This window comes from Podarcis cretensis (assembly GCF_951804945.1).
Source record: "Podarcis cretensis genome assembly, chromosome: 8".
Taxonomy (NCBI): domain Eukaryota; kingdom Metazoa; phylum Chordata; class Lepidosauria; order Squamata; family Lacertidae; genus Podarcis; species Podarcis cretensis.
In genome coordinates, this window is record NC_137177.1 from 29,936,994 (window position 1) to 29,962,727 (window position 25,734).

Genomic DNA, 25,734 nt, shown 5'->3' on the forward strand with positions numbered 1-25,734 from the left:
TACTGTACACCGTTTCAATAGCTTGGGTAGCAAAGCAGTATATAAATCTGAGGATAAGATTAAAATTAAAATAATTATTTGGGAGCAGCCCAAGCCTCTCTCCTGCAATCCCTTTTCTGACGCTTTCCCAAAGGCGGTTCTGTAAATTGACATTTCCCCCCCAAAGTGCTGTTTGCTTTTTTCCAATGTAAAAGTGTGCAAAACCAACACACACACACACACACACACACACACACACAAGCGCAGCCATAAAAAATGGCTATCAGATAATTTCAGGCGATTGTTTGCTTTATTCCCCACCTCAGCAAAGAAGAGCTGGGGTTATCAGGAATGGTGCTGATAGACATCACAGAAATATGCTTCGCATTGTGTGCTCTGCAAACACTGAGAAGTGGGGAGGGGGAGGTGGGAGAGAGTTTCCAGCCAGCCCAAGGGAAAGGAAGTGAGGTGCAGAGGAGAAAAGCCTGACCAGAAAAACTTTCTCCACCTGGGAAACTGATTGGAGAAGGGGCATTTAACAGTGCGAAATATGAAAGTCACCAACATTAAAACAACATCAACAAAAAGATACACTTGGCAGGGGGCTGTAGTTAGCTGTGACTTTCTGCATTGTGTAAATACTGGTCAAGGTCAGAACAGGCATATTGTAATCCAATATGCAATATGCATTCAAATATAACACCCCAAAAGTGATTGCACTACACTACTGGCATCAGTGCTGGCCCACGACCTTTGACTGATCAAGGCAGAAAAGCCTCATTACACCCTTCTTATATTGAGCAACACAAAATCTTCTGCACAAGCCTCACTGGGCCTGCTGGGACCTTAAAGTAGCTCTTAGCTCTTCCAATGGAGATTCTGCAGAAGAAGGCCCTGCATGTCATGTAGTGTAGGGGTTTAAAATGTTGGATTAGGATCTAGGAGACTAAGGTTCAGAATCCCCACTCAGCCATGAAGCTCACTGGGTGACCTTGGGCCTGTCACTGTCTCTCAGCCTAACCCACCTCACAAGATTGTTGAAGCGGTAAAATGGGCAAGGGGGAGAACCATTTATGCCACCTTGAGCTCTTTGCAGGAAATAAGTCACAGCTCTTTGCGGGATATAAATGCAACAACTCCCCCCAAAGTATTTATTTCATTAGGTAGCCTAGTAAATTTTATGTAGCAGAGATGACGGGGGCGGGAGGGGGGAGAGATGGGGGGAAAACTTACAGCATTCCTTAGGCCTTTGAGGTCTGGCGTCTTCAGCATGAGAGCATCAAAAACCTCCTCTGATTCTCTTCGTACATAGAGCAAGACTGAAATGTATGAAACAGACAGGTGTCACGTGTGGGCTCAGCCTTCAAGAGTTGGTCATTTCTTACCACACAGAGGCTACATATATACTCCTGTTCACTCTGCACCCAGTGCACTCTCGCCACTGTTTCTGGATGCGATGTACACACAGTGGTAGCCACAATTTACGGTATATCTATACTCTCGTTTCTTATGAAATTAGGGCCATGTACACATTACTGGCTTAAAACGCAGTGAGGTTGTCTCCCCGTTCCACACACTGTGTTTTAAGTTGCATTTATATGGTACTTTACGCACCAGAGAATCGGTATGGATGCCTTCACCCAATGCATGTTTACCCAATTGGTTTCCCCACACTTGCAACTCCCCCCCCCCCAGCTCCTATTCTGTGCAGCTGTTATCTGTGCATGTGTTGTCATCTGCGCAGGTACAACAGCTGTCTCAAATGTACACACCTCAGTTAATGCAGCTTAGGCTTTCAAACTGGATAGAAGCTGGTTTGAGGGAAATCGCATCAAGCAGCAGTATTTCTCAATAAACTACAGGATAGATACGGATTGTTGGTAATGTCATTTATACCCAGCTTCAAACACCAGTGTTGGGAGCATGCTGGAGTCAGACAATGTTTCTCCATACACAGATAGTACAGATGGGGGACGGGTGATTGGTTGCAGCCACGAGAAAATGAGATTCTTAGCGGCAATTAGGCGGGTGATTGGTGGGTGAAGCAATGCCTGCTGGCGAGTGGCTACTGCTATGGCAATTGGACGGGTGATTGGCGGCTGCTGGCGAATGATTGGTGGCTTTGGCGAGCGTTTTTTGGCAACCCTTCAAAAAATGCTCAACAACTGTGGGGGTCGTCTTATACACGGGCGCGTGTTATACATGGAAAAATACGGTAAATGGCAATGTGTGTACAGCTATATTAAAAATAGAGCTCCTCTTCTCAGTCTGCTGAGACTTTGGAGGTGCCAGTTAGTTGTCCTTCACCCCACCAAGTTGTCCCATGATAAGATCCTCAAGTTGAGATCTCCTTTCTGGGCCTTGCCTTGCCTTCAGCACCATTTTTCATGGGCACTTGCTGTTTATTCCCTCACATTTTGTAAGCCCACAAGGCTCTTTCCTCATCTGTTCCACCTGAGGTTGTTGTTTCTTTGTCTATCTATAGCTTGGTGTGGGGGTATGTGTGTGCGTAGTCTCCGATAGCAATATTACCTCGTTGAGGGTCTTCCTCTTTGGCTTGCTTTGAAGCTAAAGGGTCAAATTCATCAGGAAATGAAGGGCAGCTCCTCTTTAAAGGCAACCTTAGTGAGGAAAATGAAAGTTCAGAAGATTCCAGGATGGGCACCAACATTCAGAAACAAGTGGTTCAAATGTCAGTACTGATGCATTGTTAAAGAACAAAAACAAAAACACAGCTTTCATTCATTTCCACAAGGCCAATGCAGAAAATGTCCCAGTGGATTGTGCCCCATGGAGAGGGTCCCTCTGATCTCCTTCTCTGCCACCCCAAATCCAATTCCTCATGTTGCCCAACAGGTAAGGACACTGATGATGCTGAGCATCCTTCCTGCATCTCCAACCATTTTCTTGTGGAAGGCTAGGTTGTGGCAGAGTTCATGGTACAAGTCCTGCTCAGAGTAGACCTACTGAAGTTAATTAACATTACTAACTTAGGTTCATCCATTTCAATGGGTCTACTTTGAGTACAACTTCTTTGGACACAACCCAGCATATATATCCTCGCCCTCAGTCTCACAGCACTTCAGCACAGCTCCTGTTCATTTGGTTTCAATGGGATTCTCACTCCAGATAATGTCCTACCAACATTATATTTCACCACTTTTATGTATCCTGCATTTATTCCATTAGGGACCTCAAGATCTGGTAGACATCAACTTTGCAGGGCTGAAAGCAGCTGATACAGCAAACTTCCTGGGTTTGGTCAGTGCCTGGATCAGAGGCCTACTTATGTGGCCTTGACAAGACTCCCAGAGAAAGATGGGATAGAAATAAAATCAAAATGGGAAGTGGGAATAGGGCCAATGGGCTGTCTAATTATGCAAGAATATTTTGGACATGTGAGCCAAAGGGGGGGATGAATGCATATCTTGTACCTGCTAGAGTCATGTGGAACACCAGCGGTGGGTAATGCCTGTTGGAAAAAAAGTAAAGAGAGACACTTTAGTCCTTTGAGATTAAAAATGCCCCAGACTTTTGGGGGCAAAAGCACTGTGGCCTCTCAGAAGGAAATCTGCTTCAGACTATGGGTTGCATTCACCCAAGTCCTACTCAGAGTAGATCCCCTGAAAGTAATGAATCTAAGTTAGTCCCATCTATTAACTTCAGTGGGTCTACTCTGAGTAGGACTAGCATTGAATACCAGCTTATGTGATAATTAAAAAGATAAATGGGGTGTACTTATTAGATATGCATGACCAAGGTACTGATTCCTTGGCTTAAAAAGCGGGGGGGGGGGGACTGACTTTGTATTCATAATGTTGTTATGGTTACAGTGAGGTTTAAGAACAACATCCAGAAAATAGAACAGTCCCACAGCACCCTGCTTTTGTAATTTAATCATGAACCTATCTGAGAGTCGACCTTTCAATCCTCTCCCTCCCCTGCTTAAATTGTGCTTCTGTGGCCAGACACTCTGCACTCCTGCTCTCTAATCTCCTCACATCTTTATATGAATCCATTTAGACTTTTAAATTCCTCCTCAAAGCCTGCACTTTCCTTGCTAGGTATCCCTAGACAGACAGTGAGCAGATATCTACACTACAAACTTAGGTTTCGTTTTAAACCAGTTTATCATTTATGGCTTCCCCCACAGAATGCTGGGAATTGCATTTTCAGGACATGACAAGTTCTGTCATGGAGCTCTATTACACAGTTAAGTTCCCAGGATTTCCAGGGAGAGGGGAAATACTACTTCTTCTTTTAAAAAAGAACAAAAGTCGGGGGGGGGGGTAGAACTGCCCTTAATCAGTCACTTTCTTGATGCTATGCCTTGCACTCCCGTATCTCTTTTTTGCTTCACACAAAATTTACAGTGCAGCGTTTAAACCAAGGCTGGGAATCTGTGGCCTTCCAGGTGTTGAGGGACTCCAACTCCCATTAGCCCCAGCCAACATTGGCCAATGGCCAGGGGTGTTTGGAGCTGGAATCCAACGTTTGAAGGGTCGCAGGTTCCCCGTCCCCAATTAAAACAGCATGCCTCTTCTCCCAAAATCCCTACTCTTGCAGTTGAAAGGTTCCTTTGAAATAAACCAAAATTGAGTCTCGATGCCTAAAATAAATTAAGATAATGGCATCGTTAATGGTGGCTTCCTTCCATTCCTGTAGCAGCAGGATGCTTTACTGCCTTAAGAGGTATTTGAAGGCAACATGCAGTGGGAGCTGTAAGGGGCAGGGGCAGCCTGTCCCATTTTGCTGCCTGAGGTGAAACAGGAAGGTGCTGCCCTGCCCACGCTGGTCCTGCTTACCAGGGTCACATGGCTGCGACTTCCTGGTTCCAGCACAATTGTGTAATAACAGCTCAAGAACACGTGAGAGCCCCATGAGATCACGTGGAGGCCTCACATGGCTCTCATAAGATTTCTCCAGAACCCAGAGTGCCACAGCCACTTCTCCTTGGTGTCTCATGGATGGGCTGGCTATGGTAAGGGGGACTTACCGTTCCACACCTCTGAAGGTTTGAAAAGTGGACGTTTGGAATAAACAGGACGGGCTGGGTTTCCAAGTCAGCCTGTGGCTTGAGATACGTGATTTCGTTGCCTCGGAAGCCTGAAACCAAACAGCTTTTCAGACCTGGAAGGAAGAAGAGAAATTTAGTTTTCCACCCTGTTTGTTGCTATAGAGACTCATCAAGGAGGGGAGTGGCGGAGACTCATCCAAGCCATGGGTGCTTTAGCTGACATTCCTGCATTGCATGACTTGATGACCCTCAGGGTCCCTCCAACTCTACAATTCTATAATTCTAAATAATGAATGCCTCAGTTTGCAAGATTAGGACAAGATCAGCCTTCCCCAATCTTTTGCCTTCCAGATGCTTTGGAACACACACTAGTCAGCCCCGGCCAAAATGTCTGGAAGGCACATGGTTGAGGAAGACTGGGCAAGACAGAGCGGGCCTATGAACACCCTCCCAATGTCTTTCCCTTTGGTTAAAAGCAGCTAAGTAGCGAAGGAAATACTCAAACTGCAGCATCCTCATCCTTCAAAATCTGCACTTATCCGAATTTTGCAATGCAGTTCTCTATAGTAAACTAATGTGCACAGAAATGCATATAATTGGGGTGAAGTTTGTATAAAAATGTGTAATATTGGTGAAGACAACATACAAGAAAGAATTATGGTAGGGAATATTGCTTTGCAAAAAATCCACATATTCAGAGAAATTTGCCAGTGAATTTTCAGGAGGCCTTGAAAAAAAATGATGTGGAAAGGTAGAGAACTGGAGTTAAGAATAGAAAAATGAGAAGCTGAAAGAAATCCAAATTGACTCATTGACCAACCCTTACTCTCTGCCCAAAAAACATCCCACAAGGTGGCTGAGAATTGTTTTTTAAAAACCAATGAGGTTGGAGCGGGGAGGGAATTCAAATGGAAAAGACCAAATTCCATCAATAGAAACAGACAAAAAACAAAGCCAAAACAAAGACCCAAAGTAGAAGTTTCAGACTTCATGCAACACTAATACAATCTGATCAATCAGCACACACACACACTGAGCTTTCTGAAATAATAATAGAAAAAGCCTTTGGGGAACTATTTAACTGAGAGGTGGCCTGGACACTGTTTCTGGAAAGCAAGTTTCTGTAATTTTCATGATCTAATTTTCAGACAAGAATGATTAGATGTGTCTGAAGAACATAAAAAAAGTCCAGAATAGAGCATAAGAGTTTCTGTCTCACCTTATTATTAATAATAATAACCTCTAGAGCGCCTACAGTAATTAGGTGCCACACACAAATCAAAATGAAGACACCTGCCCTGCCTTCGAGCTTACAATCTCAGAGACTAGACTTATAAGAGAAAGGGAGTGGAGCGGGAGAGTGGAAGCCAGAGGATAGGGATCAGCTTGACAGTGCCAAAATGAAGAGATATCTCATTCAACTGAGATCTTCTTCTCATTGGTCCCCCACTTTTGGAAGCTGTCTTTGGCTCCATACACACAGCACATCTGAATAACATTCAAAATACCCCCCCCCCAAAAAAAAAAGAATCATGGGAATTGAAGTTTGTGAAGGGTGCTAGAAGTGTAGCTCTCTCAGTAGTAAACTGCAGTTCCCAAGATTCTCTGGAGGAAGCCAAGTACTTAAAATGCACATTAAATGTATGAATGCAGCCTCTGACTGTGTCAGACCAATGGCTCATCATAGTTGAGCCAGTGGATCAGACACAGTCCTAGGCTGCATACTATTGACACCTACTGCCAGCGGCTATCCAGGTTTCAAAGGAGGGGTCTTCCCCAACCCTACTTTGGGATGACAGGGATCAAATCCGTGTCCTTTTACGTGCAATGCAGATGCTCTCCGACTGAGCCACAGCCTCTCTCCAGCGGTGCCCAAATTGCAAAACTCTCAACTTGAGGCATGTTCATCAGGCACGTTCGTTGCTAATTTTTAGGCGCCAGGCAAAGTCCGCCGGGAGCTTTTAGTAGTATTTTAAGGATCTCAATCACTGGTTTTAGCTGCTATTTTTATCTTGCCACACTCGTTTGCTCTTCTTCCACCTTTCTGTAGTTTTTATTGCTGTTTTTATTTGACATGCTGTTAATTCTGTTTTGAACGTGGAACTGTTTTGTAAGCTTCCCAGAGGGCACGTGTCAGGGCATAAGGATCCCATGAGTAAATAAATAAATAAAAATGAAAGAGGTGCATTTGTAAAAACAACCCTTGAAATCCAGTTAGGGCCAGGCTGAGCTGACCCCACCAGCTGCTCTTTGCTGGGATGAAGACAGAGCAATTTCCCTGCAGCCCTTGATCCTTCTCCGGTCAGGGACTAAGGCTAGATTGCCCTTGCCTTCTTCCTCTTTGCAACCCCCCCAAGGCAAGGGACTGTTGCAGCAGAGGCCTCTCTGGCAAGCAGAGGGAAGTGGGTTATCTGTTGCTGAGGGTCCTAATCACCAGGCATCTCACTCCCTGGGCCATCCTGCGCACCATGCATTCGAAGCGCACTCTGCCAGCAGCACATGACCTCACACACCCTCCCCTGAAGGCAGCGTTTATATATACAGGGCCCACACCAGCTTCCTCGCCCCCTTCCACTCACTCACCATTGTTATTGGCGTCCAGGCATTTTCCCTTCCTCCTGAACTGCTTGCGCTCATCGTCCCGCATTTTCCTCTCTGCTCCCTGCAAGGGAAGTTGAAAGAGATGAGAAGCCGAAAACTTACCAGCACAGGCAACACCCAATTTACTGTGGGGGCTCACGTTCCAAGGCGCCACACGTTTAAGTGAAATCGCATCTATTTGAAGCACCTCCAGAAAGCCTGCAAACACCCTTTTCAGTGACGCTTTTGTGATGGTTTTAGGTCACGTCTGGATTTGGTGCAACGCACGCACGGCCGCGCACATATCTGATGCGTCTAAAACGGTGGTTGCCTGTATGTCGCTGTGAAACACATGTGTCAGGGGCTCAGGAGCAGAGGCACAGGGAAGAGAGGAGATGGAGAGCGAAGGGGAAGAATCCGAGGGGAGCGTAGGAGAAGAGAACAGTGGACCGAGGGATTCCATGAGCCTCTCCAGCGAATCGGAAGATTCACAGAAGGGGGCACCAGTGGCCAGGGGTAGGGGGTTCCAAGGGGAACGCCCCAGGAGCAAGGGGGCAGCAGGGACTCCCAGAGCAGTAGTTGGAAATCAGGACCAGCTTCCCCACCAGAGCAGAGTGGGGGGGAAGAGTCCCAAGGATCGGGGCCAGTGCATTCCCCACCAGGGAGAGAAGATGAGGCAGGGCTGACCACGCCTCCATCAGAAAGTCGGACAACGGAGGGGAGGTCAGATCCGGCCAGTATCCCGGAAGAGGGAAGCAGTGACCGAAGTAGTGTAACGGTTAGGAGAAAGGTCACTGGGTTGGCGCGAGAGGCAAGTTCAAATGTACAGGAGCGCGGGACAGCAGAGAATGAGGATTGGGAACCGGGTCCTAAAGCCCGCAGGAGACAGGGGGAGGAGCTAAGCGACTCAGCGTCGGAAGAGTCCAGAAAGGGCAATGCCCAAGCGGGCAGGAGGACCCAGAAGAGAAGAGAGCAGCGGAAAAGGTGGAGCAGGGCTAGGATCTTAAACTGGTGTCAGAGGGGAGGAGACTCAGACGGGACTTCGCTGATCTAGGGTTTAAGATGTAGGGCTGCACGCTGCGGCTTTGAAATGGAAATTGAACTTCAATAAAGACTTTTGTACATTACGACAGCCTAGCGTTGGTCCTCTGTGAGCTGGGACCTAGAGGCAGCTCTGACAACATGCCTCCTGAGCATTCGTGGTATTAATAATACTGTCACTTGGGAGGAGATTGCGCCATCTCAGGAGCAGGGACGCAGCGAGGGGGCACAAAACTGGCTGGAGGAGAGGCGGAAAGAAGAGCTAATTTGTCCATGGCTAGGGGGCGCAATCTGGGCGGTTCTGCCAGGGGCGCAAGATCACCTAGCTATGGCTCTGCTCAGGAGCCTGTGCACCAGACACACTGCACCTCCAGGTGAGATCCTTGTTTGCAAAGGCAACGCTGCCTAGTTTCAGGGGGAGAGGCAGGTGTTGCTTCCAGTGAAAATGGCAGCTGAGGAGGCTCCGTTAGGGGAACCAAAGCATTGCCCCACCAAACACAGTCTGCCTGCACCTGCCCGTCTTCTTGCAACCAATCTAAGTGATAGTACTGCTTCTTCCTCCTTAGTCTCAGGAAAAGCACAGGGACAAAACCAGAAGTACAGTAGTTGGCTCTGCCTCTACCTGCTCCCTATCTTCTGCCCTACTGGTCTCAAAAGGAAGCCCCCCCTGTGGGTAAATGGGTACACTCATAAAGGAACACCTTCGTCTCAGAGATTTACCTAAGGTCAGGGTAGATAAAAATCAATGTAGTTTTTTAAAAAAATAATAATAATCATTTTTTTAAAATTTAAATCAGATTTTTAAAATTTAAATCGGATTTTTAAAATAAAATGCTTTTGGAGGAAAAATCTTTCTGAATATAGTTTTCTATTTAAGTTACACTATAGTCCAAAGGCTATTCATCAGGAAAGAAGGATTTGTTTTAAGTTTTTCATGTGTGCTAAAACTCAGTCTAAAGTTGTTGTTTTTTAATTGTTTAACCACACCAGTTAACAAACATGGATACATATGCTATAATGTTACTGTTTCAGCTAAATAGATTGTTTAAATTGTTATTAAGGAAATGATTATTTTTCTCCTTCCATTAAAGTGCAGCAGAAAAGTTGTCCAAATATAAACAATTAACTTATTAAAACTTACAATAAGTTCATAATTACCTCTCTATGTATTTCTAATAGTATAACCAAATCAGAAATTTTTGTTATAACTGTAAAAACTACTCTGAAAATTTATTATTCCAAAAAATGAAACCTTCACCTGGTTGTGAATATTAAGATTATACCAGCAAGAATGAGTCTTTCTATAAAAAAAAAAAAAAATTAAATCAAGTCTTACTGACTAGTGATTTAAATCGTGATTTAGATCGATTTGATTTAAATCAAATCCACCCTGCCTAGGATAGCCAGATGCAAAAAGACGACAGCTTAAAGCAACTATTTAAAAATCCAGGTGATTTCAGCAGATGTAAGTATTAAAGGTGCAGGGGCCCTGCCCTCTTTTGCATCTGTCCTCCCTAGATTATACCTGCCTGCCCCTAGTGATTTATGGCTAGGGAGAGAAGCCAGGTTTCTCCACCTTCCCCACCCCTGCTCCAAACATTGTGTTCCAAATTGCAGCCCATTGACTGTGTGCCGCAGAACACAACAGGATGCTTTCAGAGAACCAAAGAAGCCCCTTCTCTGGGCATCCTTGGTTCCATTTCTCAGTTACCCTGAGCTGGGCAGGGGGGAGAGCAATGCTGGAATATGTGTGTGTAATATATGTGCATGGCAGCCTGCATAAGCAAGAGCAGAGGCAGAGCACTCTTTCCATTTAAAATACAAGCTTGCCATTTAAATGGAAGCATTTATCTTAGGGGCAAACTAGATGTGGCATTATTTTGTGACGGCAATTAACAGGCATTTTGGAGTTTGGAGAGAGACATTGTGAACCATTATCTCCAAAGAGAAAGAAGATTGTAATCCATGAAGCCGTTTCAAACAGGGGAAGGTAAAATTATAGGAGATGCTGTAATTCCACAAGCAGATATGTGTTCCCAGGGAGTCTTTGGGGTCGTAGTTCTCAAGCAACAGTCCCTTCATCCCACATGGCAAGCCATTTTTTTAAATGAAAGGACTTTTGGAAGAGGTCAGGATTGTGTATGTCAAATTGCTGTTCAAAAAAATAAAAAAGCCTTTGAGAAACCCAAAGTACTTGTTTGGGTCCCAGCCTATAACTGGGGCCAAAAATGCAGAATGCAGGCCTGCACATATTTCTCACTTCAAATTTTGGAAAGTTCAACTAGTGAGGAAAGAATCTAGCTGAACTGGTCTGACGGCCAGTCTAGATGTGATGTTAACAGTATGAACATGTGTAGCACATATGTGTGTGCATGCAATTAACATGCACATTTAAAAGAATGTTCGCAGAATGGAGGCTTCCCTTGTGATGTAGCAGCTTCAGAAGAGTTATTATTGCCAGAATCACAGCAGCACAGTAAGTGTCGAGAGTCTCCCCACCTTCTGCAGTCCTGCGGCTTGGCCTCCCTGCAGGCGATATTAACTTCTTCTTTTGTAAGCCTTCGTCCCAATTGCACCCACACGACTAACCTCACATCTAGTTTGGCCCTCAGTGAAAGGATCCAGAACGTGGAATGTCACCTCTGGGCTAGTAGTGAATCAGATTAAGCTCCTAGAACATTTTTATTATATGCTGCCTCCTAGCATTTAAAAACTGGAGGCTCACCAGTGAATTCCAGTCTTGACCGATTTACAGGTGAACTCTTGCACAGTTTACGTTATTCACGTTTAAAAGCTTTCATCAGAGCCAAGTTCTTCAGCTAGCAGTTCAGCTCTTGCAAAGCTGCTCTTAAAAGGCCATGTCTTTGTTTAAGAAGCTTATTTCTTTCTTTCTTACATTCAGTGCTTTTTTTTTCTAAAAAAAGGTTTAAGGGTACTCTCATTTTCCTACTCTTATTGAAATACTGCCCCTCAATGAGGCCAAACTTGGATTCACAAAATGTTTAGGGGTACCCCTGCGTCCTCCCAGAAAAAAGCACTGCTTACATTTATATCCTGCCTCAATCACAGGGAGTACAAGATGACATACAAGGCTATCTCCTTCCTGTTTGAGCCTCACAAAAGCTCTGAGAGAAAGTGACTGGCCCAAGGCTATCCAGTGTGAGGAAATTTGAACCTGGGTCTCCCAAGCCCTAGTTCAGGCATCCCCAAACTTGGCCCTCCAGAAATTTTTTGGGACTACAACTCCCATCATCCCTGGTTAACAGGACCAGTGGTCAGGGATGATGGGAATTGTAGTCCCAAAATATCTGGAGGGCTGAGTTTGGGGATGCCTGCCCTAGTTTAATGCTCTTACCACCACACCTCATTGACTCTCTGACCCCTTATTCTCATCACTCAGACACACGTCTTTTGGAAGTCCTTCGCATCATGACCTCTTTCCCAAAGGCTTCACTCTACCTTATCACAGAATATTTTGATCTGGCAGACAGCTCGGTGAATAAGCCGGTTCGTCCCAGTACTGTAGTCATAAGTGTCTATCTGGAGGTTCAAAGGGACTCCCTTGACGCCTTTCTGGGAGGAGAAATCTGTGCTCAAGCAGTTCACGCCGATAAACACCTGCAGGAAGAATGGACAGAGTCAGGATGCAGTGGCAGTCAAAGCACTGCTCTGAAAGATACAGCAAAATCCAAGAAGTTTGTAGCTCAATGGTTGGACATCTGCTTTGCATGCAGAAGGCACCTGATTCAACCCCTGCCCATCTCCAAGTAGGGATGGTAGGATGCAACCCTGGGGTGCCGCTGCTGACGATTTTCTGGTCCAAATTTAAGCACAGCTAAACCTTGCAAATAGGGACGCAGGTGGCGCTGTGGGTTAAAGCCTCAGCGCCTAGGACTTGCCGATCGAAAGGTCGGCGGTTCGAATCCCTGCGGCGGGGTGCGCTCCCGCTGCTCGGTCCCAGCACCTGCCAACCTAGCAGTTCGAAAGCACCTCCGGGTGCAAGTAGATAAATAGGGACCGCTTACCAGCGGGAAGGTAAACGGCGTTTCCGTGTGCGACTCTGGCACGCCAGAGCAGCGATGTCACGCTGGCCACGTGACCCGGAAGTGTCTCCGGACAGCGCTGGCCCCTGGCCTCTTAAGTGAGATGGGCGCACAACCCCAGAGTCTGTCAAGACTGGCCCGTATGGGCAGGGGTACCTTTACCTTTACCTTAAACCTTGCAAATAGAAAATAATGAGCCTGGCTCCATTATTTAGAGGCTGGTAGATTCAGAGACAGGTGGCAGATGCAGGAAAAGGCCTTCAACAGCAACTCCTATGTATTTTATGTCTCTGAAGCCTCAGCCTTCAACAACCCCCTGGGCAGAAAGGGGAACAAGGTTTCTGGTAAGTTACATCTAACCTAAGTGCCCCAGATGACTATCACATGCTTGGAATATTTCCATGGAGGGAAAGTGAAGCAGAAGAAGATGCTTTGAAGATGGCTTATAACCTCTCAGTTTTTAGGTTTTTGTTTTTTTTAAGACCATGGCTACCTTTAGGCTAAAAAGAAAGGTGACCCAATGAAATTTCAGAGCAAAAAAACCTACCAACTGATCAGGTTTCAGAGTCACTAAACAGCAGGATTACTATGCATGTCTACTCAGAAGCCCTATTAAATTCAGGATATCCTATGACTGCAATTCTATGCCCACTTACTTGGGAGTAAGCCACATTTAACTCAGTGGAACTTACTTTGGAGTAGAGTACACTCTGCAAATTCATCTAGCCTTTTTCTTGCACAATCTGTCCTGCGCATGATAACTCTGTTGCAAGCCAGCACTACCTGTGACCTACCAAGCTAAACAGAGTCCACTTCCTGGTTTTGCTGTTTTCCTGGGATTGCAAACCCAAGATTGGCTTGCACCAACAGACCACGGTTCATGTCTGTTGTGGGTATGTTGAGGCCTTATTCCCTATTGCAACATAAAGCTACCTTGAATATCTGGTCTGGGTTTATGGGAAAGTACAACTTGCAGAGCCTTATTAATCTGCAGGCTAATAAATGACAGTTTATAGTCTCAGAGTTGTGGCAGGAAACTTCCCCCCTATAGCCCAGCTAACAGTTTAGTGTCAGCTGCTGGTGTAGTGCTTAAAAGAACTACGAACATAGCAGGACATGTGACTGGTTTAAATCTCAGTTCGGGCAGGAACTCTTATGAAAGCTTTAGACAAGCCAAATCCCTCCAGACATCCCTTTTATTGTGGGTTCATAATGGTTTGTGCTCATGTTGATATTGCGGTGGTTATATCCAATCGGGCTTTCAGTATTATTTGCACATGCAAAAGATTTGGGGCGGACATACTGCTTTGTTTCTGATCAGCGCATGTCCTGTAGTTTATTGCTGAAATCCTGCAACTTTTCATACCATGAATGTTCTGGTTCATTTTTGTCCCACTTTTGTAGTGTTACAGCCCCTTGGGGAAGCAACACATAACAAAGCGAAGCTGGACAAATCCACCACTGATGCACTACTGTTGTGTCAAGGCAGAACACGCTGCAGATGATACCAGCAATAAAACACTAGTCTGGAGGGGCCCCCAGTTTCACCTTTGAAGACAAATAGAGTGTCGTCCCCCCGCGAAAGAGAGCTGAAGGTAGCACAACAGAGGCACCCCTGCTTATTGTGTGCAGACCTGTCTCAACTCAGTGTCTGTTCACAGGTTTCCGTAGCACTTCAAACCCTGCAATGCCTGTTTGACTGGAGTTGATAGCAGAACAAACCATAAAAGACACAAGGGTACAAACTGAAGTCTCCATGTGTGCAGAGGAGTTAGCAAACCTAGCTGAAAGGGCGCTGATGAAAAGTGACTGTGAGTTCGAAGCACAGTTTAATGTTGGAATGCCAAAGCAGGAATGGGGAACATGTGGCCCTCCAGATGTGGCTAAACTACAGGTATGAAATGGAGGTAGGTTTGCGGTACAGGGGGGACCATGTGATTTGCACAGGCCTGATCATACCTTTGCTTCTTCAGCAATGTTCCAGACGAAGGACAAGGCGTTGTAAGCCACCTCCTCAATATGCTGCACAGTATTGAAATTCTCTTTACAGTCAGCTGGAAGGCATGAAACATGCAGTTACTCTTCAATTGCCCAATTATAACTTTTGAATTAAGTAACAACCATACTCTTAAAGACGTGTGATATGCCCCACCCTTCAAGGCTACCGGAAACCACTCCTAAACTCCTTCTGGATTCTAAGTGAAGATCCAGATCTATAGGTGGAGGCCAGGGCCAGGAAGATAATTGCTGATTTTTCCTTCTGGTGGCAGACCCCTGTGTCTCATGCAACTTTCCAGAGCTTTCAAGGGATGCAGAAGTCTGGTATTAAAACTGGGTAGCTGAAAGCTATTCATGATTTTCTATGTACACACACAAGGCCACCCCTTTATCCTAGGAATCTTTATGATGAAAACCCTGTAAACACTGGGTGGGGTAGAAATAATAAATTCTTATTCTTATAAATCAGAGCAGTGACCAGTTCAATTTAATACCCTAAGTGCTAATAAGGACTGCATTCACTTGGAAATAAAAGAGGGAGGGTTTTTTTCACTGTATCTGTTTCCTTTCCCTCCTAGACAAGAAATCTGAAAGCATCTCTATTCCTTACCGACATCGATGACTCTCTGTTTAGCTGTAGGTTGACGTGAATGCCAGTGCTTCCAGAACTTGAGCTGCTCCACTGGAATTTTTTCATTGTCAAAAACCACCATCACAACACTCTGGGAGAAAGGGGAAAAGCCAATTGGATCACTGTTCAATATATAATAGTATATATAGTATTAACTTTTGTATTCATTTGCAAAATCAAATCCAGCTTGGGGAAACACTTTAGTACAGGAGTTCCAGCCCATGGGCTGGTATGCATCCCCTCCCACACAGTGGGGAGCAGCTGATAGGGAAAGGGACTTTGCTGTTGTGTAATGTATGCAACTGCCACTCCTTTCCTTTTCAGGACCTATAGCAGGAAAAACCAAAGCAAAATGTCCAAGCAAAGAGAAAGCTCGGTGTACCTTGGAAATATGGAAACGGCACCCATGCATTTTGCAACTGCATTATTGCAATTGTCAGGATGCAACTGCATTTTGACGTTTGAGGTTTTGAATAACTGTCAGGAAAGGTTTGCAGTTCATCTGTGCATCAATATTATTCACATTCTTGTGCGGGGTTTAGTGAGTTCCACTTGGGTAATGCAGCCCTCAGCACTTCCCTGACCTCTGATTTAAAGCATATGCTATAATTTCTGAAACCTCCATAGCGATTGGCTGTAATATCTCTGGCTTTAGAAAACTGGGGGGGAACCACCTCAATAATAATAATAATAATAATAATTTATTATTTGTACCCCGCCCATCTGGCTGGGTCTCCCCAGCCACTCTGGGCGGCTTCCATAAAAACCAAAAATACACTAAAATATCACAGATTAAAAACTTCCCTGAACAGGGCTGCCTTAAGAGCCCTGTTCAGGGAACATAACCAATGTCCCCTGTTCAGGGAACATAACCAATGTTTCAGCTGTTCCACATCATATATTGCTGGGAACTTTCCTTGGCACATCACTTACCTTCACTTTATTAGAGGACAAGTGTAAACATTTCGCTTCTGCCGCTGTCCGCAGCGTGACTGGGTAGAACTGTCCTTTGTTGAGGTAGGCCATGGGTGAGTCACCCGATTTGATGTGAATAGCTTTAGGGGATCCCAACATATATTCAAAGTCACTTAAATGGAGCAATTAAAAAAGAGGGAGAAGAAGAAGGCAGAGATTAAATAAACCACTTATACTATTTTACTCTGCAAGACACACCAAAACACACACAAAGAAGCCAGTGGGGGCTGGGGACCATTGGAACTGGTAAGGGCAGAAGGCAGAGAGGCCAACAGGAAGTGGAGCCAGGGGCCATGGCAGGGTGAGCCAACTAATTCTCTTTTCCGCCCCATCTTCCTCCCTGGTGAGTTTTGCAAGGGCAACACTGAGACTGAGGAGGAGGAAGACACAGGGGGTTGGACTAGATGACCCTCAGAAGTCCCTTCCAACTCTACAACTCTATGATTCTATGAGTCCCTGGACAGGGTGCAAATAAAAAGGTAGGCAGGTGGGACAGTGCCTTATTCACCCGAATGGTGAATTGACAGAAGTATCTGAAGGCCAAACTAGGTGTCTGGCAGGATAGTCCTATGTATTTATTCATGTGTTTGTCCTGTTATATATAAAGCAGATGACTGGAGGGGGTCCGTTTTAAAAATAAAATAAAATAAAATGGAACACGCAGATTAAGCAAGCAAAGTTATTCTCCCTTCTCACCAGCGACAGTGCCCAACAGGTGTGTGTATGAGACAGAACAACCCTCTCATTAAACTTCCACCTTGATTTACTAGGAACATTTCTTCAGCGAAACACATTTTGATCATATTATTTGAGAAAGCCTTTGCTGTTACCTCTTGGCATCATTGGCGGAATAACTCTCTGAACATGGTGCATCTGTCTGGGACTTCAGGATATCATTGAAGATCAATGACTGCAGGGAGAGACAAAATCAGGACAGCTGTATATAGATTCTTTTGTATTCCAGTTCACCCAAGGAAATAAAAACACCTCAAAAGCCCATCCAGGTCCATTTGGAAACAAGGCAAAACATTTTTTCTGAATTTTTAAAAAACTGGCGTATGCCTCACCAACATTTTTATCCACGTGTAATAATTTAGCAGGTGGAGGTTTTCTAAAAGTCCTAGGAAAAAGCTTCATCTGCTGCTGAACTGTGCCAGGCTGCTGTCAAAAAGCAGGGCTAATAAATAATTATAATAATAAACAAGTTAGCATGCCCTGCTGGAATCCATCCCCTACTCCTAATCCACTGAGCCTACTAAAGGCCACAGGATCAGGCCCTGAATAGGAGAGAGGGAATTCAAGAATCCAGCTCTTCGGTGGTATTTTTTTCAACTAGCCTTGCAAGGAAATTCTAGGGGTTTGATGGAAGTGGAGAAGGATCATTATATAAAGCAGAGCCTTCCCCAGCCTGGTGCCTCCCAGATATTTTGGACTATAGCTCACATCGGTCCCAGCCAGAAGAGCCAACAGTCAGGGGTTATAGGTACTGTACCTAGAATGACCCATAGCCTTCTCGGATCCCTCATTTCTCACCTCCGGGAAGGTTGATGCTTTGCCAAATGAATGCATTATGAACCTCATCCCAAACCACTTCCTGATCAGGTAAGGCATTAACAGGAAGCTACAATGCACTTCCTCTTCCTACTTTAGATGTGAAGCAAAACATCTGAGCCATAGGAGCTGACGTGTGTGAAAGGGGACATAGCAAGTGGCTTCATTCGCACGCGCACACATACACTGCTCCGCAGAAGCACCCCTTGAAAGACACTCTTTCAACTCTACAACTTTAAATGGCAGATCCCTTTTCACCCACCCTTAGCCAACTTTTCAACAATATTGTCAATATATTTGTGGTACATTTAAAGCACTCTTTTACCACTTTAGGAATTATGGCTTCCATGAAGAATCTGAAGCTTAAGGGTGCTGGGAATTATAGTTATGCGAGGAGTCTCCTCACAACTCTCAGCACCCTTTGACAAACTATAGCTCCCAGGATTCTTTGAGGCGGGGAGCCATGACTATTAAAGTGGTATAATATTGCATTAAATGTATGGTGTAGTTGTGACTGTAGTGTTCATTAGTGGCAGATGGAGACAACGGGAGAGACAGTGGTTGTTGGGAATGTACATGGCTTAAGTCTTCCTCTTCTCCTTTCATCTACCATTTGCTTTGCATATGTCCAGTGGATTGGTCAGCCCTGATGTAGCAGCAGGGAGGGAGGTGGAAATTCGGCAATAAGCTACAGAAAACCGACAACATGGCTAGCCTGCGTACAGGCAGAGAAGATTATTTCAGGAAGCAGAAGGGCTGATGGAGGGAATGTTAAGAAGCGCTTCCAACAAAACAAGTCACTTCATCCTGTTGAATCTCAATGACGGCTAACTTGGCACATAAGGGACACTCCCTCTGCTCGCTTAATTAGTGCAATTTGTGCTGCTCCCATTTATACCATACATGTCACATCCTGCCCAGAGATGGGCAGAACCACAGAGTTTTGTTCTAGAAACGTTTTGGAAAGCCCAGATGTCTGGGCACAGTACTGACCTCCTGAGGGTCTTCTTTGAATGTGCTGTCCGGTTGCCACCTCTGTTGTGGCGGAGCCACGTGAATCGCGTCAAAGAGGGAATTGAGCGAGCTGTTGTCATACACATCCCCCGAGGTTAGCATATAGTTCTCAGGACTGGCTTCCAGCTTGCTGGTGCCTGGGGGCAAGGCAGGCAGCTTGTGAGGAGAGGGGATGCCCTCCATCCCTAAGCCATTCTTCTTGGGCACATCGAGATACTCTTGGTTCATGGAAACATTTTCGGCCAGGAGCTTCATGATGTGAGTGGAGTTTTCAAAGGAGGAAATCTCGGGTTCGTACTCCATCCCGTGGCAGTGCCTAGAGGCGGAGGAGGAGCCAGACAAAAGAATACTTAGCAATGCAAGACCATTTGGTCACTCATCTGCCCCTGAGGCACAAGGAAAGAACACAGGCAGCTATTTGGGCAAGGGAAGTTCATCATTCCCAAGCAAGGAAAAGAGTTAAATCTAACCGCTCCCCACCCAGCCCTTGTGGGACTGGGCAGTGCCCACGCTTCACGACGACCCCGCTGCAACAGTTCAGAAATAGGCATGTAAAAACATATAGCTCAGGGGTACACAGAGTCCAGGAATTGAGGGACTAAACTGGAAGGTGCCAACCGACTGTTAACTTATTTCAGGGAGGGTTATCTGAAAAGCACGGAAGCCAAGGAGGATGAAAGGGAGTACATTGCTCGATTTGGAAGCAGTTGAAACAAAAGCAGGCTTATCACCTTCATGTTCAGTGCAGAAAAAGGCCACGGTGAGCCTCTCTCTCCTAGTTCTCTCTGTCCTTTGCTACCTCTGCCATGGGGGACATGGGTGAAGTTCAATCCCCCCCTCAGGCTAGAATAAAGGGGATTTGAGAAGAGGGAGGGGGTCCTACCGAACCATATTCTGGAGCCCCACACTTCTTGAACCAGTGCTCCAGGGTCTGCTGCGCCAGCTCCATTTAAAAGTGCTGCTGGCAGCCTGGGTTCAGAATACCCATGGCCACCTTCAACACTGACCTACCACAGACCTGTAAGATCAACCAGGAACAGTCTCTTGAATCACAACATCTATGCACCACGATCAGATCTTTGAAGGCTGTCCAGAGAGGCATTCTTAGTTCCTGTCCCCCAGCTATGGAATTCACTCCCCCTTAAGACATGCCAAAGTCAGGGCCTTGATGTCTTCCAGAAGCAGTATACCATTTCAAAAACATTCAGAGGGACTTTGGGTGGGTAGCAGAGGCATGCGGAGGCTGAGTCTTTGGCTTCGTGCATGCAACCATACATTTTAAAGCACCCCAAAGAATTCTGGGAACTATATTTGTTAAGATTGCTGGGAATTATAGCTCGGTGAGGGCAAACTACAGTTCCCAGGATTCTTGAAATGAGGGGGTGTGCTTTAAAGGTATAGTAACTTGGGCTCTGGATCTCTTGCCCCTCCCCCCATTTTTAATGTTTTTAACCCTTTGCTGGGCCAGTACTGAAAGATAGTCACGAGCCAAGCTGACTCCCTGCACTTGCAAACTCTGGAGGTCTCCCAGGGCAGGATTCTCTCTCACCTCTTCCCAAGTTCGTTGCGCCCCGTTGTCCCAGATGGAAGGATCCTCTTCTCCTTTGGAACCTGTCAAGTTAACAAAAACCAGAAATGTTCCCTGAATAACAGGTAGGGAGAGAGACGCTTCTGGGTTAGTTACTGTCAAAATAGGTTAACTATGCTTTAATTTCCCCATTTCCTTAGTGTCAGTACGTCCCCTCCCCCATGGTCCAGGGCGACTGTTTTATATATCTTTATATTGTGAAATTGCTCTGAGATGCTTCATAGAAAGCAGTTCTTAAATGAATTAATTAAAATAATAATAATAATAATAATAATAATAATAATAATAATCTCCTGCCTCTCACATCCATGCCAGGAAAAGCATCCTTTCTCAATGAACAACAAATGTGTTGCCAACACGTGATTATTAGTGATTCTGTTGCAGAGCAAATCTGTATGATCAGACAAGATGTCTGCTTATTCTGTGTGGACACAGAAGTGTGGAATGGGATTCCTTCCTTCTGTGAGACTCAGGCATCTGAGAGACCCTATCAACACTGTTTTAACAGTCATCCCCTCTTCTCAGGGAACCCTGGGAATTGCAATTTTGCATTTATTTAAGCAACTTTTGCACAGCTTTTCACCCCAAGTGTGGTCCTATGAGCTTTTCCTGTTGTCCTGGGAACAAAAGTGGTGCCGTAGTTCTGCAAGGAAAAGTTTACCCCTCACAGAATTAAAACTTCTGGCACCCTAAACACATTGCAGTTCCAAGATTTTTATAAATGTTCGGAAAAACTTTGATAGTAAGAGCTGTTTGGCAGCGGAACAGACTCCCACGAGAGGTGGTAGAGTCTCCTTCCTTGGAGGTTTTTAAGCAGAGGTTGGATGGCCATCTGTCATGGATGCTTTCCCTGAGATTCCTGCATTGCCGAGGGCTGGACTAGATGGACTAAATTCTATGATCTAAGCCATGTGCTTTACAGGTATAGTGTGGCTGTGACCCAAACAGAGTGATTTTGTTACTGCTTGGTGGGGCGTGGTAAGGACCACAAAGTTATCACAAGAATACTCAACCTGAAGGAACCTGGTCATGTTTACTGGCCTTTTCCCTGTGAAGAACTTAAAGGGGCACAATAAACCAGCCTTCCTCCAAGCTGGTGCCTTTCAGATGTTTTGTACTTCAACTGCTAATGGGGATAGCTCAGTAGCTTAGAGTGTGGTTCTGACAACGGCAATGTTGCAGGCTCGATCCCCATATGGGAAAGCGGCATATTTCTGCATTGCAAGGGGTTGGACTAGATGATCCTCAGGGTTCCCTTCCAGTTCTGCAATTCTATGATTCTATACCAGCCCCAGCCATCACATGGTTAGGTGTGGGTGGGGGAAGAAAGCAGGAAATGTCATTTTCGGGGCCTTGAGTCACGCTGGCCGCTTTTCATACCATGTAATAGTCATAGAGGAGACTCAGGGCAGCCACGCTGTCGTCATCTCCATTAACCCTCATCATAGCCTTGGTAGCTGCTGTCAGAGGGTTCTCCAGGTAGCTCTTCCATGCCTCGTCTTCATTCGCGTAGGGGTATTTCTGAAAGCCCACCCCGTCATTCTTCAGAAAGCGCACAGACCTAAAACTGGGTGGGAAGACAAAGCAGATGGTTTATTTCTAGCATGTTTCCTGGGGAAGCTAAAAAAGGGTGCAATTTCATATTTTCCTCTCCTTTTGCAAAACATTTGCACGTGCTGGGGGTGAGAGACAAAAACCTGATTGTATCAGTGAAAGGAGGAAACTTCTTATCCCTGTTTTTGGTCTTTCTTCCCAGCCAAAGATTATGGTAATTTGTTGTGTTGTCATCGTTTTATTTTATAATTCTGAGCTGCCCTAATTGAGTTTAAATTGGACGGAAGGGCGGGTTCCTTGTTTTTTTACTATAAACAGGTAAACCCATGATTACTCCTACTTCATATTTTTCATAGAGTCCAGCCCTAGCTCCGGAGCCAAGCCCTGAATCAATTAGCATGTTTCTGCCCTATCTTTCACAACAACAAAAAATGTAAGCAATTTGAAACAAAACAGAACAATAACAATAATTAAAAAAAGAGTAGGCCAACAATAAAACCATCTGCGACAGGAGGAGCAGCAACAAGACCAGCAATACTATATCGTTCACTAAAAACCAGGGGAAATCAAGGAAGAAATCTGACAGCATGGAAGCTAATGAAGCAAAGGTTCTTGACAGAGAATATTTCACAGTTGGGGACTTCTTGATGGTAATGCCCTTTCTCCAGTTGCTGTCCACTTAACCGTTAAAGACTAGGGTACCCAGAGGTTAATGGTGGACCAGTTCATATGAGAGCAAGCTATCTTTCTGGCATCCTGGACTCTATATAGGGTTGGATAGGCTAAAACCAAAACCTTGAATTTGCCCAGAAACAATTGGAAGCCAGTCATGGCAACGTCCCAGTAGATTATGCCCTTTGAGGATTATTTTGTGAATTGAGAGTGTTTTTAAAAAGAAAAGCAAACAGTGTGGGAGGGTACAGTGTAATTATTTTTTTAAAATAGAAAATTATAAAAGTCAGTGTTCCACTGGGTTTTCATCCCAGATCTGTCTCTCTGTGCATCTGCACCACCCATTTAAAGCACCTGGCTCCCCCCACCCCACAAAGAATTGTGGCAACTCTAGTTTGTTATGGGTGCTGGGAATTGTAGCTCAGTTCCCGGGATTTATGGAAGGAAATAATGTGTTTTAAGTGTATGGTGTGGATGGGAAACAGCAGCCTACTGTACCAAGATCACATTTACATTTGTTGCTCCACCCACTTTGCCTCTGGCTCCACCCACCACTGATATGTGGCCCTTGGGATGGTTGCTCAGAAAGGAATGTGGCCCTCAGGCTAAGAAAGGTTTCCCACGCCTGCTCCAACCCTTCCTGTTCAGGCTGAGATTTTACTTGGGCAATGGTAGGTTTTGGTTGACGCTTGGCTTGTCCTCTGGTCCTGTCCCCTAGTTTCTGGTTCCCACTCAATAACCTATGGCTCAGCTCTGACAATCTCTCTCCCTCTCAGGCTTATTTGCATCCTCTATATTTGCATTGGAGTTATGATTACATAGATTGCGCAGCATGACGTTTTCAGGATTAATCATATTAACTATGAACAAAACCCTGGAACAGCTCCTCAGGAATATTATGAAATACAGGGACGGGGGAGGGGGATTCATGAGAACAGAGTAACCCAACACATCTGGGCTTGTTACCCTTTTGACTTTAGTTGCCTAAATGTTCTGCTGATATTTCGGTTTCTGGGATTTACATCCCACCCCAAAGGCATGGGATGGGACCAAGGCAACTCCAAAATCAGAAGGGATTAAGTAAACACACATCTCTGAACAACAATCATGCTTAGACTTTGAAATCTGTCCAAGAAGATGAAATGCGCTAGCTGTCTCTTTGCGAACAGAAAGACTGCACAGAAATGTTTTAACATACAAATGAAATTCAGTTCCCTGTGGAACAGCTGATGAAGGGCTAACCAAGTGTGAGGAGAAACCCAGCATCAAAGCTGTGAACACACATTTTATTCTGGAATCAATGGAAGCTTGAGTACTTGTTCCCCCCCCACACACACATAGTCCACACACAGTCTAGATCTATTGCATTTTTTTTGCCCCTAACAAACTGGTTTTATTCTGAAAATAAATGCTCATTCCAATTATTCTGCAGCGTGTCCATTTGAAGATAGAAGTCGGCAGTCCCAGCAATGGGGTGTATGCACACCTGCCCAATAATGTTGTAGCTAGATGTATAGTCAGGGGTTGCCATCTCACTTCCTGTGGCTGGTGCCATGGGGCCCATGAAGACTTTTACTGGTGCCTCCAGCAGGTTCCCCGGACTCTGAGATGTCTTTCTTTCTTTTTTTAAGCCTCTAGCGCTCCCAAAAAGTAAGTTATGGAATGTGTTTTTGGGAGCGCGTAAGCAGCCCAAATGTAAAGGAGGACCCCTTGTAGTATCTGTGTAGGAGAGAGGTGCAGTGTGTCAGGCAGCAATGGCAGGAAATAGAGGTCTCCTAACAACTCCCAGCACCCTTAGCAAACTACAATTCCCCGTGTTCTTTGGGGAAAGCCACTACTTTAAAGGGTCTAGTAGTGAATAGAGTGTTGGGTTTGGGAGACCCAGATTCAAACCTCTACATAGCCATAGATCTTGAGGCTCTCACATTTACCTCACCTCCTGCCCCTGATAAACATGGGGAAGAGAACCTCCTCCTTGGAGCTTTTCTTTTCAGAGGAGCTAATGGGGAAGAGGACAATCAGAACAAATAAAGAGCTCCGTTGCCAGAGGGGACAGAGCCAAATAAACCCTTGCTAAGCCCCACCCTTGGGCACTAGCGCACTTTTCAGAGGCACCATCGCCTCAGGGGCAGAAGTTTTTCTCAGATCATTGTTGACTCCACAGTCCCAGAATCAAACAGCAACTATTACTTACTGGCTAATAACAGTCTTGAACAGTGGACGGGCATTTTAAGGCAAGTCTAGTTTGATGCCACTGGCTGGGATGAGTCACCCACCAGCCCAGGAGCCACCTTTTTGTGAGAGTTTGCAAAACCCTAAGATCTGGGCTACGTCTGCAAAGGAAAGAGCTTCTATACGTGGGGAGATTTATTTTCCCGCTAGTTCAAGGCATATTTCCCCTCCAAGGAGCTCATCCAATTCCTTCCTTCTCTTTTCTATGAGTTGTCTCCAATATTAGCCCTACTTAGAGTAGATCCTTTGAAATCAATGTACATGACTAAGACCCCATTTGTGCTTTATATTTAAAGCAGTATCACACCACTTTAAATAGTCAAGGCTTCCCCCAAAGAATCCTGGGAACTGTAGTTTGTTAAGGGGACTGAGGATTGTGAAGAAACCTTGTATCCCCCTCAAAGAGCCACAATTGTCAAAGTGGCTTAACAATCAATCCCTCTTTCTAAAGAACTCTGAAAATTGTGGCTCTGTAAAGGGAACAGGAATCCCATAACAACTCTCACAGGTGTCCCCATTTTCCAGGGATGTCCCTGATATAGAGAAGCCATCCCAGTTTCTGATTTGATCCCAGAATGTCCTTAGGATGTCTCCTATTTTCACTGGAGAAATGTTGGAGGGTATGGAGTTATCTGACCCCCGAGCCGTCTGAAGGCAATCCTATATAGGGAAGGTTTTTAAAAAATGTTTAATGTTTTATTATGTTTTAATATATGTTGGAAGCTGCCCAGAATGGCTGGGGCAACCCAGGAAGATGTGTGGCGTATAAATAGTAAAATTATCAGTATAGAATGGGATGTCCCTATTTTCATTGGAGAAATGTTGGAGGGTGTGCTCTCAGCACCATTCACAAGCGACA

General features: G+C 45.2%; 1 protein-coding gene across 1 annotated transcript in view; it reads right to left on the reverse strand.

The window, feature by feature from the left end:
- Window positions 1-25,734, reverse strand: part of GRHL3 (grainyhead like transcription factor 3) — a 48,929-nt gene that overhangs the window by 9,835 nt on the left and 13,360 nt on the right. The window contains exons 2-14 of the mRNA XM_079987735.1: window positions 21,798-21,984; window positions 20,379-20,440; window positions 18,809-19,145; window positions 17,095-17,174; window positions 16,223-16,376; window positions 15,269-15,380; window positions 14,620-14,714; window positions 12,077-12,235; window positions 7,580-7,658; window positions 4,976-5,109; window positions 3,414-3,451; window positions 2,512-2,600; window positions 1,213-1,298 (exon numbers count right to left, since the gene is read on the reverse strand). Coding sequence (XP_079843861.1) covers window positions 1,213-1,298; window positions 2,512-2,600; window positions 3,414-3,451; window positions 4,976-5,109; window positions 7,580-7,658; window positions 12,077-12,235; window positions 14,620-14,714; window positions 15,269-15,380; window positions 16,223-16,376; window positions 17,095-17,174; window positions 18,809-19,145; window positions 20,379-20,440; window positions 21,798-21,984 — 1,612 coding nt within the window. The remainder of the gene's footprint in view (window positions 1-1,212; window positions 1,299-2,511; window positions 2,601-3,413; window positions 3,452-4,975; window positions 5,110-7,579; window positions 7,659-12,076; window positions 12,236-14,619; window positions 14,715-15,268; window positions 15,381-16,222; window positions 16,377-17,094; window positions 17,175-18,808; window positions 19,146-20,378; window positions 20,441-21,797; window positions 21,985-25,734) is intronic.